The 20,559-nt window shown below is 41.4% G+C and overlaps 1 protein-coding gene across 1 annotated transcript in view; it reads left to right on the top strand.

Annotated features, from left to right (window-relative positions):
- Window positions 1–20,559, top strand: part of LOC106592337 (replication protein A 70 kDa DNA-binding subunit) — a 73,484-nt gene that overhangs the window by 49,732 nt on the left and 3,193 nt on the right. Inside the window, exons 9-11 of the mRNA XM_082957580.1 lie at window positions 11,580–11,741; window positions 13,625–13,732; window positions 13,831–13,917. Of these exons, the coding sequence (XP_082813706.1) occupies window positions 11,580–11,609 (30 nt within the window). The 3' untranslated portion in view covers window positions 11,610–11,741; window positions 13,625–13,732; window positions 13,831–13,917. The remainder of the gene's footprint in view (window positions 1–11,579; window positions 11,742–13,624; window positions 13,733–13,830; window positions 13,918–20,559) is intronic.

Here is a 20,559-nt window from a genome sequence, read left to right as displayed (position 1 = left end):
CAAAACCTGAGAAGATTCCAAACAGGAAGCGCCCTCTCTGACCATTTCTTGGCCTTCTTGATCATCTCTATCCAAAACAGGGGATCTCTGCTGTAACGTGACATTTTCTAACGCTCCCATAGGCTCTCAGAAGGCGCCAGAACGTTGAATGATGACTTTGCAGGCCATGGCTGAAAATCATTAGCGCATTTGGTAAGTGGTCGATCTGAGAACAATGAGACTGGTGCACGCATGCACGAGACGACTCCATGTTTAAATTTTCAGTCTTTGAACGAAAACAACGACTCCCGGTCGGAATATTATCGCTTTTTTACGAGAAAAATCGCATAACAAAACGCCGCTATTTGGATATAACTATGGATTATTTGGAACCAAACCAACATTTGTTATTGAAGTAGAAGTCCTGGGAGTGCATTCTGACGAAGAACAGCAAAGGTAATCCAATTTTTCTTATAGTAAATCTGAGTTTGGTGAGTACCAAACTTGGTGGGTGTCAAAATAGCTAGCCCGTGATGGCGAGCTATCTACTCAGAATATTGCAAAATGTGCTTTCACCGAAAGCTATTTTAAAATCTGACACCGCGATTGCATAAAGGAGTTCTGTATCTATAATTCTTAAAATAATTGTTATGTTTTTTGTGAACGTTTATCGTGAGTAATTTAGTAAATTCACCGGAAGTTTGCGGTGGGTATGCTAGTTCTGAACGTCACATGCTAATGTAAAAAGCTGGTTTTTGATATAAATATGAACTTGATTGAACAAAACATGCATAATGTCTTAGGAGTGTCATCTGATGAATATCATCAAAGGTTAGTGCTGCATTTAGCTGTGGTTTTGTTTTTTGTGACATTATATGCTAGCTTGAAAAATGGGTGTCTGATTATTTCTGGCTGGGTACTCTGCTGACATAATCTAATGTTTTGCTTTCGCTGTAAAGCCTTTTTGAAATCGGACAGTGTGGTTAGATAAAGGAGAGTCTTGTCTTTAAAATGGTGTAAAATAGTCATATGTTTGAAAAATGGAAGTTTTCGGATTTTCGCCCATCATTGGATATTGGAGCAGGTGTTCCGCTAGCGGAACGTCTAGATAGATAGACAGACATCTAACCTCATCTCTCTCTTCAAAATCTATCCATCTCTCAAACTCTCCATTTCTCTCTCCCTCTGTCCCATATCACATTCTCAACCTCTCTTATTCTGTTATTTCCTGCTCTGACATTCTTTCATTCCGACCTACCAATTCTGAGATTCCAACATCATAAATTTCTACCATTATGTAATTCTGAATCAGAAATCTGGGAGCGTGATGACTCCTGGAAGGCGGAGGGTGGTAGTAGGCGTGGGATCAGAGTTCTGGGATCATGATGACTCCAGGAAGGCGGAGGGTGGTAGGAGGCGTGGGATCAGAGTTCTGGGATCATGATGACTCCAGGAAGGCGGAGGGTGGTAGTAGGTGTGGGATCAGAGTTCTGGGATCATGATGACTCCAGGAAGGCGGAGGGTGGTAGGAGGCGTGGGATCAGAGTTCTGGGATCATGATGACTCCAGGAAGGCAGAGGGTGGTAGGAGGCGTGGGTCAGAGTTATGGGAGCGTAATGACTCCAGGAAGGCGAAGGTTGGTAGGAGGCGTGGGATCAGAGTTCTGGGATCATGATGACTCCAGGAAGGCAGAGGGTGGTAGGAGGCGTGGGATCAGAGTTCTGGGAGCGTGATGACTCCAGGAAGGCGGAGGTTGGTAGGAGGCGTGGGATCAGAGTTCTGGGAGCGTGATGACTCCAGGAAGGCGGAGGTTGGTAGGAGGCGTGGGATCAGAGTTCTGGGAGCGTGATGACTCCAGGAAGGCGGAGGGTGGTAGGAGGCGTGGGATCAGAGTTCTGGGAGCGTGATGACTCCAGGAAGGCGGAGGTTGGTAGGAGGCGTGGGATCAGAGTTCTGGGAGGGTAATGACTCCAGGAAGGCAGAGGGTAGAGTGGTTTGGGACGTCGGTAAAGCTGGGGGGAATGCCACTAATTAGACTTTGTCGTTAACTCTCTTGTTAGTCTCATTAGGGTTCTGGGAAGGAGCAGTGATGTCTAGGGATGCGTCCCAAATATCATCCTATTCCCTATATAGTGCTCTACATTGACCAGGGCCCCATTTGACGCCCTATTGGGACAAGGGATATATAAAGGGGGCCATTTTGGATACAACCTGGGACAGATGATTTGGGTCTGAGTCACTGTTGCCTGCAGGGGTCAGAATTCAAAGCTTGTTGAGCCCTACTGTAATGTGGTGTGTCCCATATAGGTCAAAGGTCGTTGAACCTGATGGTAACATGTTGTGTTCTGTAAAGGTCAAAGTGACAATGGACATCAACTTCTCTGGGACATACTCTCGAATGCTTGAGTAGGTACACACACACACACACACACACACACACACACACACACACACACACACACACACACACACACACACACACTTTCTCTTCCTAGAGTACTTGTCTCTTCCTACATTACTTGTCTCTTCCTTCAGTAGTTGTCTCCAGCAGTACATGTCTCTTCCTTCAGTAGTTGTCTCCAGCAGTACATGTCTCTTCCTTCAGTAGTTGTCTCCAGCAGTACTTGTCTCCTTCTACAGTACTTGTCTCTTTCTACAGTAATTGTCTCTTCCTATAGTACTTGTCTCTTCCTTCAGTAGTTGTCTCCAGAGTACTTGTCTTTTCCTTCAGTACTTGTCTCCAGCAGTACTTGTCTCTTCCTACAGTACTTGTCTCTTCCTTCAGTAGTTGTCTCCAGCAGTGCATGTCTCTTCCTTCAGTACTTGTCTCTTTCTACTGTACATGTCTCTTCCTTCAGTACTGGTCTCTTTATACAGTACTTGTCTCTTCCTTCAGTACTGGTCTCTTTATACAGTACTTGTCTCTTCCTTCAGTACTGGTCTCTTTATACAGTACTTGTCTCTTTTTACAGTAGTTGTCTCTTCCTGTAGTACTTGTCTCTTCCTACAGTACTTATCTCCAGCAGTACTTGTCTCTTCCTTCAGTACTTGTCTCTTCCTTCAGTACTTGTCTCTTTTTACAGTAGTTGTCTCTTCCTGTAGTAGTTGTCTTTTCCTACAGTACTTGTCTCCAGCAGTACTTGTCTCCAGCAGTACTTGTCTCTTCCTTCAGTACTTGTCTCTTTTTACAGTAGTGGTCTCTTCCTACAGTAGTTGTCTCTTCCTACAGTACTTGTCTCCAGCAGTACTTGCCTTTTCCTTTAGTTGTTGTCTCTTTCTACAGTAGCTGTCTCCTTCTACAGTACATGTCTCTTCCTTCAGTACTGGTCTCTTTCTACAGTACTTGTCTCTTCCTACAGTACTTGTCTCTTCCTACAGTACTTGTCTCCAGCAGTACTTGTCTCTTCCTTCAGTACTTGTTTCTTTCTACAGTATGTCATGATGTTGGCCTGTTGGTGAGGTTTATGACCCCCATAAATACCTTTCCCTCTTTCCTCTCTCTACTCTATAGATGTGACTCTTGGAAAGCTCTTTGTTAACATAGAGAGAGTCTGTTAATCTTACATCTAGGCGTTCCGCCAGCAGAACCCCTAGCCAACAGCCAATGGGATCACATGGTGTGAAATACAAAAACCTCAAAAATCCAATAATTTAAATTTTTCAAACATACGACTATTTTACACCATTTGAAAGATAAACCTCTCCTGAATCCATCCACATTGTCCGATTTCAAAAAGGCTTTACAGCGAAAGCAAAACATTAGATTATGTTAGGAGAGTACATAGACAAAAATAATCACACAGCCATTTTCCAAGCAAGCATATATGTCAATAAAACCCAAAACACAGCAAAATGAAGCACTAACCTTTGATCTTCATCAGATGACACTCCTAGGACATTATGTTATACAATACATGTATGTTTTGTTCAATCAAGTTCATATTTATATCCAAAAACAGCTTTTGGCGCATGTTGTTCAGAAAATGTATTCCCACCAAAAACTTCCGGTGAATTTACAGAGATACTCATCATAAACGTTGACAAAATACATAACAATTATTTGAAGAATTATAGATACAGAACTCCTTTATGCAATCGCTGTGTCAGATTTTAAAATAGCTTTTCGGCGAAAGCACATTTTTCAATATTCTGAGTACATAGCTCGCCATCACGGCGAGCTATTCAGACACCCGCCAAGTTCGGGGCAAACTAAACTTAGAATTAGTATTAGAAATATTGTATTACCTTTGCTGATTTTCGTCAGAATGCACTCCCAGGACTGCTACTTCCACAAGAAATGTTGTTTTTGTTCGAAATAATACATAGTTATGTCCAAATACCTCAGTTTTGTTCGTGCGTTCAGGTCACTATCCAAAGGGTAACGCGCGAGCGCATTTTGAGACACAAAAAGTCAAGATGTTTCATTACCGTACTTAGAAGCATGTCAAACACTGTTTAAAATCAATTTTTATGGTATTTTTAACGTAAAATTGCGATAATTTTCCAACCGGACAATAGTGTATTCATTCAAGGAGGAAAAGAAAAAACAGCGTGCTCGCTGGAACGCGCATATCCAATCTCTTTGTCCCCAGGCAGACCACTCAGAAACTAAGCTACTATACTCTGCCCAGTGACAGGGGAATGCTCAAAACACTTTCTGAAGGCTTTAGACAGCCAATGGAAGCCTTAGAAAGTGCAACGTGACAGCACAGATACTGTAGTTTCGAAAGGGACTAGAAAGAAGAACTACATTTCTCAGATCCTACACTTCCTGGTTGAATTTTTCTCAGGTTTTTGCCTGCCATATGAGTTCTGTTATACTCACAGACACCATTCAAACAGTTTTAGAACCTTCAGAGTGTTTTCTATCCAAATCTACTAATAATATGCATATTCTCGTTTCTGGGCAAGAGTAGTAACCAGTTTAAATCGGGTACGTTTTTTCATCCGGCCGTGAAAATACTGCCCCCTATCCATATCAGGTTAACATCAAAAGGGTGGTGAACAGAACCATATTTCGGTAATCCAACCAGTTGAAAATATGTGTTGGTACTTAAAGAATATGATATCAGATCAGTTGACATCTGAGAAATTATTACTGATGATAGGATGACAGAAACTGTATCTTGGAAAGTCTACACATTATAGTTATTCACATGGAATTGTTGTGGAATTTAAATGTTTAAATATTAAACTATTTGTGAACAGATGAAATTACATTTTAGCTTCTAAATGATAGAATTGGTTTTCATAAGTGAACTAGGCTCAACTCAGTGGCCCCGCCCATGTGAACAGACATTGGTTGTGAACTATCAAACACGCCCTTCTCTCCCTAATACATAAGGCCTTTACAAAAATGTAACATTTGGGTTCCCGAGGACATGAGGACGACGGTCCAGACGTTAAAAGGGCTAATATAAAACTACAGAACTAAGCCAACTTCAGCGTGAGCTTAAAGTATGGCAACTTGGTATGAACTTTGAACTCTCACTAAAGAAGTGATACCTCCTAGCCGTTGAGTGAGCAGCAGCAGTTGTAGACGAGGCCTAGGAAAGGACGGAAGACGTATCTCTTCTACCAAACACACGACGGTATGACAACGTATCCGTCCTACCACAAGACATATTCTTCAAAGTACAAGGGAGATCTCTGTGGGGCAACAAGGCCTTCCATCTACGACCAACCTATTGAAGCACCGCTCAGAGTAAATATTTCTTGCATTTTCCTTTTCCAAATGGGCGGTTATTTAGAATGCATAAGATTCTGTATTTACGATAGCATAGCTTCACAAGGTCCGATCATAGACCCTTATTCCTTTGTTCCTCAGTCTTCCCCCGCTTTCATTCAAAACCCAACCCCCTTTGTGTAACCAGCTGTCATATCGGTTCCGTCCGCTAGGAACGGTTTCTTTTATGACAGAATTAGTAATCAATGTATGACCCATCCTGTGTATGTGTAATTCTGAGTGATTGTTTAGGTATTTAGTAAATAAATAATTAAACCAAATTTTGTGTTGCTCATTCAACTTGTTAGCCAGGGTTCGTGAAGATAACCAAGAATTCTATGACTTCAGATGAGACTGAATAAGGTGACAATTAAGAATTGACTGCTATTGATATAAAAGATTACCAGGTCTTTAAGAGTTTATTCAGAAGATAACAGCTCTATAAACATTATTTTGTGGTGCCCCGACTTTGTAGTTAATTACATTTACATGATTAGTTCAATCAGGTAATATTAATTACAGAGAAATGATTTCATAGAATAGCATGTCATATCACCTAATCCGGCATAGCCAAAGACATGACAAGTAGTTGTCTCTTCCTACAGTACTTGTCTCTTCCTACAGTACTTGGCTCTTTCTACAGTAGTTGTCTCTTCCTACAATATTTGTCTCTTCCTACAGTACTTGTCTCCAGCAGTACTTGTCTCTTCCTGCAGTACTTGTCTCTTCCTGCAGTACTTGTCTCCAGCAGTACTTGTCTCCAGCGGTAGTTGTTTCCAGCAGTAGTAGTCTCTTCCTTCAGTTGTGTCCACACAGGATAATTATAGTGACACTTAGAGATATCAAACACCTGTAAACTGTAAGTACTGGTCCCACCTATTTAGTTTAGTCTCAATGTTGCATGCTGTCTTTCTGTGTGTGTGTGTGTGTGTGTGTGTGTGTGTGTGTGTGTGTGTGTGTGTGTGTGTGTGTGTGTGTGTGTGTGTGTGTGTGTGTGTGTGTGTGTACAGTAAGTGCGTACATGAAAGAAAGAAAGAAAGAAAGAAAGAAAGAAAGAAAGAAAGAAAGAAAGAAAGAAAGAAAGAAAGAAAGAAAGAAAGAAAGAAAGAAAGAAAGAAAGAAAGAAAGAAAGAAAGAAAGCACATTTGTGTGTACCTGCCCCTGACTGACTTACTGTTATCCTGACTTTCCTGTCTGGTATTTAACTGTGTGGTAATGTTGTGTTACTCTGCCAGGCATGTCCCTGGTATTAACTGTGTGGTAAAGTTGTGTTACTCTGCCAGTCATGTCTCTGGTATTTAACTGTGTGGTAATGTTGTGTTACTCTGCCAGGCATGTCCCTGGTATTTAACTGTGTGGTAATGTTGTGTTACTCTGCCAGGCATGTCCCTGGTATTAACTGTGTGGTAAAGTTGTGTTACTCTGCCAGTCATGTCTCTGGTATTTAACTGTGTGGTAATGTTGTGTTACTCTGCCAGTCATGTCCCTGGTATTTAACTGTGTGGTAATGTTGTGTTACTCTGCCAGTCATGTCCCTGGTATTAACTGTGTGGTAATGTTGTGTTACTCTGCCAGGCATGTCCCTGGTATTAACTGTGTGGTAATGTTGTGTTACTCTGCCAGGCATGTCCCTGGTATTAACTGTGTGGTAAAGTTGTGTTACTCTGCCAGTCATGTCTCTGGTATTTAACTGTGTGGTAATGTTGTGTTACTCTGCCAGTCATGTCCCTGGTATTTAACTGTGTGGTAATGTTGTGTTACTCTGCCAGTCATGTCCCTGGTATTTAACTGTGTGGTAATGTTGTGTTACTCTGCCAGTCATGTCCCTGGTATTTAACTGTGTGGTAATGTTGTGTTACTCTGCCAGGCATGTCTCTGGTATTTAACTGTGTGGTAATGTTGTGTTACTCTGCCAGTCATGTCCCTGGTATTTAACTGTGTGGTAATGTTGTGTTACTCTGCCAGTCATGTCCCTGGTATTTAACTGTGTGGTAATGTTGTGTTACTCTGCCAGGCATGTCCCTGGTATTTAACTGTGTGGTAATGTTGTGTTACTCTGCCAGGCATGTCCCTGGTAATTAACTGTGTGGTAATGTTGTGTTACTCTGCCAGGCATGTCTCTGGTATTTAACTGTGTGGTAATGTTGTGTTACTCTGCCAGTCATGTCACTGGTATTTAACTGTGTGGTAATGTTGTGTTACTCTGCCAGTCATGTCCCTGGTATTTAACTGTGTGGTAATGTTGTGTTACTCTGCCAGGCATGTCTCTGGTATTTAACTGTGTGGTAATGTTACTCTGCCAGTCATGTCCCTGGTATTTAACTGTGTGGTAATGTTGTGTTTCTCTGCCAGTCATGTCCCTGGTAATTAACTGTGGTAATGTTGTGTTACTCTGCCAGGCATGTCCCTGGTATTTAACTGTGTGGTAATGTTGTGTTACTCTGCCAGGCATGTCCCTGGTATTTAACTGTGTGGTAATGTTGTGTTTCTCTGCCAGTCATGTCCCTGGTATTTAACTGTGTGGTAATGTTGTGTTACTCTGCCAGTCATGTCCCTGGTATTTAACTGTGTGGTAATGTTGTGTTACTCTGCCAGGCATGTCTCTGGTATTTAACTGTGTGGTAATGTTGTGTTACTCTGCCAGGCATGTCCCTGGTATTTAACTGTGTGGTAATGTTGTGTTACTCTGCCAGGCATGTCCCTGGTAATTAACTGTGTGGTAATGTTGTGTTACTCTGCCAGGCATGTCTCTGGTATTTAACTGTGTGGTAATGTTGTGTTACTCTGCCAGTCATGTCCCTGGTAATTAACTGTGTGGTAATGTTGTGTTACTCTGCCAGGCATGTCTCTGGTATTTAACTGTGTGGTAATGTTACTCTGCCAGTCATGTCCCTGGTATTTAACTGTGTGGTAATGTTGTGTTTCTCTGCCAGTCATGTCCCTGGTAATTAACTGTGGTAATGTTGTGTTACTCTGCCAGGCATGTCCCTGGTATTTAACTGTGTGGTAATGTTGTGTTACTCTGCCAGGCATGTCCCTGGTATTTAACTGTGTGGTAATGTTGTGTTACTCTGCCAGGCATGTCCCTGGTATTTAACTGTGTGGTAATGTTGTGTTTCTCTGCCAGTCATGTCCCTGGTATTTAACTGTGTGGTAATGTTGTGTTACTCTGCCAGTCATGTCCCTGGTATTTAACTGTGTGGTAATGTTGTGTTACTCTGCCAGTCATGTCCCTGGTATTTAACTGTGTGGTAATGTTGTGTTACTCTGCCAGTCATGTCCCTGGTATTTAACTGTGTGGTAATGTTGTGTTACTCTGCCAGGCATGTCCCTGGAATTTAACTGTGTGGTAATGTTGTGTTACTCTGCCAGTCATGTCCCTGGTATTTAACTGTGTGGTAATGTTGTGTTACTCTGCCAGTCATGTCCCTGGTATTAACTGTGTGGTAATGTTGTGTTACTCTGCCAGGCATGTCTCTGGTATTTAACTGTGTGGTAATGTTGTGTTACTCTGCCAGTCATGTCCCTGGAATTTAACTGTGTGGTAATGTTGTGTTACTCTGCCAGTCATGTCCCTGGTATTTAACTGTGTGGTAATGTTGTGTTACTCTGCCAGTCATGTCCCTGGAATTTAACTGTCGTAATGTTGTGTTACTCTGCCAGTCATGTCCCTGGTATTTAACTGTGTGGTAATGTTGTGTTACTCTGCCAGTCATGTCCCTGGTATTTAACTGTGTGGTAATGTTGTGTTTCTCTGCCAGTCATGTCCCTGGTATTTAACTGTGTGGTAATGTTGTGTTACTCTGCCAGGCATGTCCCTGGTATTTAACTGTGTGGTAATGTTGTGTTACTCTGCCAGTCATGTCCCTGGTATTTAACTGTGTGGTAATGTTGTGTTACTCTGCCAGTCATGTCCCTGGAATTTAACTGTGGGTAATGTTGTGTTACTCTGCCAGTCATGTCCCTGGTATTTAACTGTGTGGTAATGTTGTGTTACTCTGCCAGTCATGTCCCTGGTATTTAACTGTGTGGTAATGTGTGACTCTGCCAGTCATGTCCCTGGTATTTAACTGTGTGGTAATGTTGTGTTACTCTGCCAGTCATGTCCCTGGTATTTAACTGTGTGGTAATGTTGTGTTACTCTGCCAGTCATGTCCCTGGTATTTAACTGTGTGGTAATGTTGTGTTACTCTGCCAGTCATGTCCCTGGTATTTAACTGTGTGGTAATGTTGTGTTACTCTGCCAGTCATGTCTCTGGTATTTAACTGTGTGGTAATGTTGTGTTACTCTGCCAGGCATGTCTCTGGAATTTAACTGTGTGGTAATGTTACTCTGCCAGTCTTGCAGCTAGGAGAGAATAGGCTTTATCCTGCTAAATTACCATCTTCTGTCTCTACCGCTGTTGAATCCTCGCTCAAGCCTTAGGTGCTAATAACGCCATAAATTATACCAACCTTACACACATACGCACATACACACAGGCGGGTACACACATATTCCCTTTCAACTGCAGGGGCACGTACACATAATTTAACAAGCTTCTGCTTTATAATTACATTAGCTTTCGACTGCTTGTGTGACTTGTGCTGAAATTGAAATCCATTTCCAGAAAATGTTGTCCTGTTGTATCTCACACATTTACAACCAATTCTCTCTCTGTCTCTTTCTGTCTCTCTGTGTTTCTGTCTGTCTCTCTCTCTCTCTCTCTGTGTTTCTCTCTGTGTCTCTCTGTATTTGTCTCTGTCTCTGTGTCTCTCTGTCTATTTCTGAATCTCTCTCTGGCTCTCTGTGCCTCTCTGTCTCTCTGTGCCTCTCTGTCTCTCTCTGTGCCTCTGTCTCTCTCTGTGTCTCTCTGTCTCTTTCTCTGTGTCTCTCTGTCTCTCTCTGTCGCTATCTGTCTCTCTCTGTTGCTATCTGTGCCTCTCTCTGTCTCTCTCTCTCTGTGCCTCTCTCTCTTTCTGTCTCTCTCTCTTTCTGTCTCTCTCTCTGTCTGTTTCTCTCTCTCTGTCTGTTTCGCTTTCTCTCTCTGTCTCTCACTGTCTCTCTCGGTCTCTCTCTGTCTCTCTCTGTCTCTCTCTGTGTCTCTCTGTCTCTCACTGTCACTCTTTGTCTCTCTGTCTCTCACTGTCTCTCTCGGTCTCTCTCTGTCTCTCTCTGTCTCTCACTGTCTCTCTGTCTCTCTCTCACTGTCACTCTGTCTCTCTCTGTCTCTCTCTGTCACTCTCTGTCACTCTCTGTCACTCTGTCTCTCTCTGTCTCTCTCTGTCTCTCTCTGTCTCTCTCTGTCTCTCTCTGTCTCTCTCTGTCTCTCTCTGTCTCTCTCTGTCACTCGGTCTCTCACTGTCTCTCTCGGTCTCTCGGTCTCTCGGTCTCTCACTGTCACTCTCTGTCTCTCTGTCTCTCACTGTCACTCTCTGTCACTCACTGTCACTCTCTGTCTCTCTCTGCTTCTCTGTCTCTCTCTCTCTCTCTCTCTCTCTCTCTTTTTGTTGTCCTATTTTCTCTCCTCTTTTTCCCTCTTTCCCCTCTTACCACCCCCCATCCATCCATCCCCCCCCCCTCCACCCCCCCTCCATCTCTCTCTCTCTCCCTTTCAATTCAATTCAAGTGGCTTTATTGGCATGGGAAACATATGTTAACATTGCCAAAGCAAGTGAGGTAGATAATATACAAAAGTGAAATAAACAATAAAAATGAACAGTAAACATTTAACATACAGAAGTTTCAAAAGAATAAAGACATTACAAATGTCATATTATGTATATATACAGTGTTGTAACAAATAAATAAGCATAAATATGGGTTGTATTTACAATGGTGTTTGTTCTTCTCTCTCCCCCTCCCTTCTCCCTCTCTACACGTGGATTATTTCAGCTCTGTAGCCACAGTGTTGCTTTGTGGTAAGGAAAGCTGTCTGTACCAGGCCTGTCCCTCTGCAGACTGTAAGAAGAAGGTGATAGAACAACCAAATGACTCTACCACTGTGAGAAGTGTGACAAACAATTCCCTAACTACAAATACTGCCTCAAGCTGTCTGTGAGTACAACATCCCCCCCCCCCCCCCCCCCACACACACACACACACAGTGCAGACACACATAAAGGGCAGACATACACTGACTATACAAAACATCAGAACAGCCTCAAATTGTCGAGGAATTGACTCTACAAGGTGTCGAAAGCGTTTGACAGGAATGCTGGCCCATGTTGACTCCAATGCTTCCCACAGTTGTGCCAAGTTGGCTGGATGTCCTTTGGGTGGAGGACCATTCTTGATGCACACGGGAAACTGTTGAGCGTAAAACAAAAACAGCAGCATTGCAGTTCTTGACACAAACTGGTTCACCTGGCACCTTCTACTGTACCCTGTTCAAAGGGCACTTAATCTTAGGGCTAGGCGTCCTGCTAGCGGGACAACTTCCGGTGAAACTGGAGGGCGCGCAATTCAAATAAATAATCATAACAATTATGGATATTAAACATTTAGGTGGATACAAGGGTCTTATATCGGTTGAAACCTTAAATTCTTGTTCATCTAACTGCATTGTCCGATTTCCAGTAGCCATTACAGCAAAAACATGCCATGCGATTGTTTGAGGACGGCGCCCCATGTCAAAATATTTTTCAACCAGCACAGGTTTCAGAAATTCACAAATAGCGATTAAATATTCACTTACTTTTTGAAAAACCTTCTCTGATTTGTCATCTGAAGGGTCCCAGCTATAAGTTTTGTTAGACAAAATCCTTCGTTATATCCCAAAAAGTCTGTTTAGTTGGCGCCATCAATTTTGAGTAATCCACTCGTTCAACTTGCAGAGAAAGGAATCCAAAAATCTTCCGTTAACTTTGTTAAAACAAGTCAAAATACATTTCTATTGACTCCTCAGATACCCTAAAATGTAATCAAACTATAATATTTCATACTGAAAGAAGTATGTTCAATAGGAAACCGATTTTAGCAGGTGCGTCTTGTCTTCATCGCACGCCCGAACACGAATTTCCTTCCAAGACTGTGTCCTTGTACTAAAACTGTTCTTTCTCATTTGTTTTGGAAGAAACAAGCCTGAAACCTTGAACATAGAGTACTGACACCCTGTGGAATCCATAAGAATTGTATACTGGAGCTAGATTTCATTATTTCCCTATACTTTCCATTGGAAGAGCATGGGCTCTCAAAAAACAAAATTCCGGTTGGTTTTTCTTTGGATTTTCTCCTTCCATATCTATTGTGTTATAGTTTCCTACATTATTTTAACATTTCTACAAACTTCAAAGTGTTTTATTTCCAATGGTACCAATTATATGCATGTCCTGGCTTCAGGGCCTGAGCTACAGGCAGTTTACTTTGGACACATCAGTCAGGCGGAAATTGAGAAAAAAGGACCCTAGCACTAACAAGTTTTAAGTGTTTGTCTTTCCCATTCAATCTCTGAATGGCACACGTACACAATCCATGTCTCAATAGTCTCAAGGCTTAAACAATATTATTTAACCTGTCTCCTCCCCTTCATCTACACTGACTGAAGTGGATTTAACAAGTGACATCAATAAGGGATTATAATTTTCACCTGGTCAGTCTATGTCATGGAACGAGCAGGTGTTGTTAATATTTTGTACACTCAGGGTATATACACTGAAACCATACACTGAAGAGCAATTACACGACATAGAAACAACCTCGACACTCATGCTGTGTCTCTCTCTAATCTCTATCTCTCCCTCTCTCCATCCCCCTCTCTCTCCTTCGCTCTCTCTCTCTCTCTCTCTCTCTCTCTCTCTCTCTCTCTCTCTCTCTCTCTCTACTTCTCCCTCTCTCTCACTCTACTTCTCCCTCTCTCTCACTCTACTTCTCCCTCTCTCTACTTCTCCCTCTCTCTCTCTCTCTCTCTCTCTCTCTCTCCCTCTCTCTCTCCTCTCCAGGCTAACATAGCAGACTTCAGTGATAACCAGTGGGTGACATGTTTCCATGAGACAGCAGAGGGCATTCTGGGTCACAGTGCAGAGACTCTGGGCCAGCTTAAAGATACGGTGAGACGTACACACACGCACGCACACACACACTGTCTCTCTCGCTCTCTCTCATGCACACACACACACTGTGAACCTTTCCCCTGTCTGTCCATCAGGATGAGGCAGCGTTTGACGAGGTGTTCCGGAAGGTCATATTCACCACACACGTCTTCCGCAACAGAGTCAAGCTGGAGACGTACAACGTGAGTACACACACATCTAAAAAAAAAACACACACACACACGCACATCTAGACACATACACACACACACACACACACACACACACGCACAGTCGTGGAGATTGGGCCATTACCATAGAAACAGAATCTTATTATGTGGTCATCACTTAGGGAATATGGCCAAACAAACCACTAATGCATTCATTACCTTTAATTAACCACCAATTACTGTTTGTAATTTGCCATCTCACCCTCGTTAGCTTAATTAATCAAAGGTTAATTAGCTGCTAATACAAGTAACATGTTACCATAGAGACGCAATGGTCCAGTGCAGGGCTATTCAACTTGCGGCCCATGGGCCAGATCTGCCCCATTTATCAATTTAGAATGGCCAATTCTGAACATTAAGAAAATAAATCAAAAATCCTAGATTTAGTGCCAAAAGGAGCCCTCCTTCAATATTCTCAAATGGGAGAATCTGTTTTCCTGTAGTCCCGCCCACTAAGTGCTGTCAATCAATATCACCCAACATACCAGTTACAGCCAATCAGAGCCACTAACAGGGGTACAGGGTATGTCTGCTCGTCTATCGGATGAGATCGCTACACTCCCTGATACACCAGTGTGCTTTGCACTTAACTTAGCCATAATATCCATTTTGTTAACTCACTGCTATCATAAACTTTATCGTCACTCAATTGAATCGACTTCATTTGGAATACAGGGAAGGGATTAAACAGTTTTTCACGTGATTGAAAAACGTACTTCCTTTCAACATATGTGTTATTTTCTTCTCTGATTTGAGCCCAAGTAAAACGCTCCATTACCCTACACTGCGGGACTATCTTCAGTCATCACCAGTACAGATCACTCCCGTGATGTTGAGTTTAGCTTTCAGCCTAACTTTGCGACGAGATTTGATGAGTTTAAGTCCCCACAGAGGTGCTGTAGAACGTTCTCTACTGATGCGACGGGAGAGAGACTTCTCCGGCAAAAAGCTGGTCAACTGAGATATGCCATGAGTAAAATGTTTCCTATGTGTAAATAAAAACAAAAGGTGAATCTATGTATGTCAACTGTCTTATAATGACAAATGTGTTCCATAATTTCAACAATGTGATACACTGAATTAGGCTAATATTAAAGCACTTCAAATTAACTTTTAGGAACATTTTTTATAAAAGAGCTTTGTAAGATTATATTTCTGTTTGTTCATTGTTTTTTACACTGGTTTTAGGAAGAGTAATCCCATGTCTGGACCCCCTGCAAATAACCTTTTTCAAATCTGGCCCCGTAACAATACAGTTGAATAGCCCTGGACTAGTGGTATAGTTTATACAGACATATATACAGAGACAGACTATATAAGGCCTGTTAGCTGTTCATATATACAGAGACAGACTATATACGGCCTGTTAGCTGTTCATATATACAGAGACAGACTATATACGGCCTGTTAGCTGTTCATATATACAGAGACAGACTATATACGGCCTGTTAGCTGTTCATATATACAGAGACAGACTATATAAGGCCTGTTAGCTGTTCATATATACAGAGACAGACTATATAAGGCCTGTTAGCTGTTCATATATACAGAGACAGACTATATACGGCCTGTTAGCTGTTCATATATACAGAGACAGACTATATACGGCCTGTTAGCTGTTCATATATACAGAGACAGACTATATAAGGTTTTGTTAGCTGTTCATATATACAGAGACAGACTATATAAGGCCTGTTAGCTGTTCATATATACAGAGACAGACTATATACGGCCTGTTAGCTGTTCATATATACAGAGACAGACTATATACGGCCTGTTAGCTGTTCATATATACAGAGACAGACTATATACGGCCTGTTAGCTGTTCATATATACAGAGACAGACTATATAAGGCCTGTTAGCTGTTCATATATACAGAGACAGACTATATAAGGCCTGTTAGCTGTTCATATATACAGAGACAGACTATATACGGCCTGTTAGCTGTTCATATATACAGAGACAGACTATATACGGCCTGTTAGCTGTTCATATATACAGAGACAGACTATATAAGGTTTTGTTAGCTGTTCATATATACAGAGACAGACTATATAAGGCCTGTTAGCTGTTCATATATACAGAGACAGACTATATACGGCCTGTTAGCTGTTCATATATACAGAGACAGACTATATACGGCCTGTTAGCTGTTCATATATACAGAGACAGACTATATAAGGTTTTGTTAGCTGTTCATATATACAGAGACAGACTATATAAGGCCTGTTAGCTGTTCATATATACAGAGACAGACTATATACGGCCTGTTAGCTGTTCATATATACAGAGACAGACTATATACGGCCTGTTAGCTGTTCATATATACAGAGACAGACTATATAAGGCCTGTTAGCTGTTCATATATACAGAGACAGACTATATACGGCCTGTTAGCTGTTCATATATACAGAGACAGACTATATAAGGTTTTGTTAGCTGTTCATATATACAGAGACAGACTATATAAGGCTTTGTTAGCTGTTCATATATACAGAGACAGACTATATAAGGCCTGTTAGCTGTTCATATATACAGAGACAGACTATATACGGCCTGTTAGCTGTTCATATATACAGAGACAGACTATATAAGGCCTGTTAGCTGTTCATATATACAGAGACAGACTATATACGGCCTGTTAGCTGTTCATATATACAGAGACAGACTATATAAGGCCTGTTAGCTGTTCATATATACAGAGACAGACTATATAAGGCCTGTTAGCTGTTCATATATACAGAGACAGACTATATACGGCCTGTTAGCTGTTCATATATACAGAGACAGACTATATAAGGCCTGTTAGCTGTTCATATATACAGAGACAGACTATATACGGCCTGTTAGCTGTTCATATATACAGAGACAGACTATATACGGCCTGTTAGCTGTTCATATATACAGAGACAGACTATATAAGGCCTGTTAGCTGTTCATATATACAGAGACAGACTATATACGGCCTGTTAGCTCTTCATATATACAGAGACAGACTATATAAGGTTTTGTTAGCTGTTCATATATACAGAGACAGACTATATAAGGCCTGTTAGCTGTTCATATATACAGAGACAGACTATATACGGCCTGTTAGCTGTTCATATATACAGAGACAGACTATATAAGGCCTGTTAGCTGTTCATATATACAGAGACAGACTATATACGGCCTGTTAGCTGTTCATATGTACAGAGACAGACTATATAAGGTTTTGTAAGCTGTTCATATATACAGAGACAGATTATCAAGTCAAATCAAATTTTATTGGTTCCATACACATGGTTAGCAGATGTTAATGCGAGTGTAGCGAAATGCTTGTGCTTCTGGTTCTGACAGTGCAGTAATATCTAACAAGTAATCGAACAATTCCCCAACAACTTCCTAATACAGACAAATTTAAAATTGGGGAATGAGAATACGTACATATTCTCATACCGAGAGACTTTAATAATGTTTACATTTCTTACATTACTCATATCACATGTATATACTGTATTTTATACCATCTAGTTGCACCTTGCCTATGCTGCTTGGCCATCGCTAATCCATATATTTGGATTAGCGATGGCCAAGCAGCATAGGCAAGGTGCAACTAGATGGTATAAAATACAGTATATACATGTGATATGAGTAATGTAAGAAATGTAAACGTTATTAAAGTGGCATTGTTTAAAGTGACTAGTGGCAAGTGATTGGGTCTCAGTGTAGGCAGCAGCCTCTCTGAGTTAGTGATTGCTGTTTAGCCTTGAGATAGAAGCTATTCTTCAGTCTCTCGGTCCCAGCTTTGATGCACCTGTACTGACCTCACCTTTAAATATAACAGCTAACAGCTTGTTAGCTGTTGTATTTGTACTGTAGATATGTAGTGGTGTAATAATGTTATATGATGCACTGTTGTATCTGTTTTTTAATGTGTGATGTAAGTGCCTGAAAAACATTATTATGGGGATCCATAATAAACCCCAGGAAGAGTAGCTGCTGTCTTGGCAGGAACGATGGGGATCCATAATAAACCCCAGGAAGAGTAGCTGCTGTCTTGGCAGGAACAAATGGGGATCCATAATAAACCCCAGGAAGAGTAGCTGCTGTCTTGGCAGGAACAAATGGGGATACATATTAAACCCCAGGAAGAGTAGCTGCTGTCTTGGCAGGAATGAATGGGGATCCATAATTAACCCCAGGAAGAGTAGCTGCTGTCTTGGCAGGAACGATGGGGATCCATAATAAACCCCAGGAAGAGTAGCTGCTGTCTTGGCAGGAACAAATGGGAATCCATAATAAACCCCAGGAAGAGTAGCTGCTGTCTTGGCAGGAATGAATGGGGATCCATAATAAATACAAATACAGTAAGAGACAGACTATGTAAGGCCTGTTAGCTGTTCAAATATAACCCAAAGTGGTGCAGCGGTCTAAGCCACTGCATCTCAGTGCTTGAGGCGTCACTACAGACACTCTGGTTCGAATCCAGGATGTATCACAACCAGCCATGATTGGGAGTCACATAGGGTGGCACACAAAGAATTTGTTCTTAACAGACTTGCCTAGTTAAATAAATTAATAAATATACAGTAACACCCAATAGACACAGCATATTGGTCTAGTGTTTTAATAGAAGCAGCATATGGACACATTGGTCTAGTGTTTTAATAGAAGCAGCATATGGAGAAAAAAAAATTATGAAATGTATGCATTCACTACTGTAAGTCGCTCTGGATAAGAGCCTCTGCTAAATTACTCAAATGTAAAATGTAAATATGGACCCATTGGTCTAGTGTCTTTAATAGAAGCAGCATATGGACCCATTGGTCTAGTGTCTTAATAGAAGCCGTATAAGAACCCATTGGTCTAGTGTCTAAATATAAGCAGCATATGGATCCATTGGTCTAGTGTCTTAATAGAAGCAGCATATGGATCCATCGGTCTAGTGTCTTAATAGAAGCAGCATATGGATCCATCGGTCTAGTGTCTTAATAGAAGCAGCATATGGATCCATTGGTCTAGTGTCTTAATAGAAGCAGCATATGGATCCATTGGTCTACTGTCTTAAAACCTGTTTTAAGGTCAAATACTTATTTCCCTCATTAAAATGCAAATCATTTTATAACATTTTTGACATGCGTTTTTCTGGATTTTTTTGTTGTTATTCTGTCTCTCACTGTTCAGATAAACCTACTATTAAAATTATAGACTGATCCTTTTTTTGTCAGTGGGCAAACGTACAAAATCAGCAGGGGATCAAATACTTTTTTCCCCCACTGTAGTTAAAATAAAAAAAATAATAATAAAATAAAATGGCACCATGGTAGGTGTTTTATGAAGGTGTTATGTCACCATGGCAGATGTTTTATGAAGGTGCTATGTCACCATGGCAGATGTTTAATAAAGGTGATTTGTCACCATGGCAGGTGTTTATGAAGGTGCTATGTCACCATGGCAGGTGTTTAATAAAGGTGCTATGTCACCATGGCAGATGTTTATGAAGGTGCTATGTCACCATGGCAGATGTTTAATAAAGGTGTTATGTCACCATGGCAGATGTTTATGAAGATGTTATGTCACCATGGCAGGTGTTTAATAAAGGTGTTATGTCACCATGGCAGATGTTTAACCTGTTGGGGATAGGGGGCAGTATTTGCACGGCTGGATAAAAAACGTACCCGATTTAATCTGGTTACTACTCCTGCCCAGTAACTAGAATATGCATATAATTGTTTGATTTGGATAGAAAACACCCTAAAGTTTCTAAAACTGTTTGAATGGTGTCTGTGAGTATAACAGAACTCATTTGGCAGGCCAAAACCTGAGAAGATTCCAAACAGGAAGTGCCCTCTCTGACCATTTCTTGGCCTTCTTTGTCATCTCTATCCAAAACAGGGGATCTCTGGCATAACGTGACATTTTCTAACGCTCCCATAGGCTCTCAGAAGGCGCCAGAACGTTGAATGATGACTTTGCAGGCCATGGCTGAAAAACAGTAGGGCATTTGGTAAGTGGTCGATCTGAGAACAATGAGACTGGCGTGCACGAGACGACTCCATGTTTACATTTTCAGTCTTTGAACGAAAACAACGACTCCCGGTCGGAATATTATCGCTTTTTTACGAGAAAAATTGCATAAAAATTTATTTTAAACAGCGTTTGACATGCTTTGACATGTTTGAGAAAATGAAGTAATAGCATTTCTAAGGTATTTGTATATCGCGCCGCGGGATTCCACTGGCTGTTGACTAGGGTGGGACGCAAACGTCCCACCTAGCCCATAGAGGTTAATAAAGGTGCTATGTCACCATGGCAGGTGTATTATGAAGGTGGTAAGTCACCATGGCAGGTGTATTATGAAGGTGGTAAGTCACCATAGCAGGTGTATTATGAAGGTGTTATGTCACCAAAGCAGGTGTATTATGAAGGTGTTATGTCGCCACAGCGTTTAACCTCTTACATCTAGACGTTCCGCTAGCGGAACACCTGCTCCAATATCCAATGATAGGCGTGGCGCGAATGACAAATTCCTCAAAAATACAAAAACTTCCATTTTTCAAACATATGACTATTTTACACCATTTTAAAGACAAGACTCTCCTTTATCTAACCACACTGTCCGATTTCAAAAA

The sequence above is a fragment of the Salmo salar genome, chromosome 11 (genome assembly GCF_965601325.2).
Source record: "Salmo salar chromosome 11, fSalSal1, whole genome shotgun sequence".
Lineage (NCBI taxonomy): Eukaryota > Metazoa > Chordata > Actinopteri > Salmoniformes > Salmonidae > Salmo > Salmo salar.
This window is presented reverse-complemented; position numbering and strand designations above follow the sequence as displayed.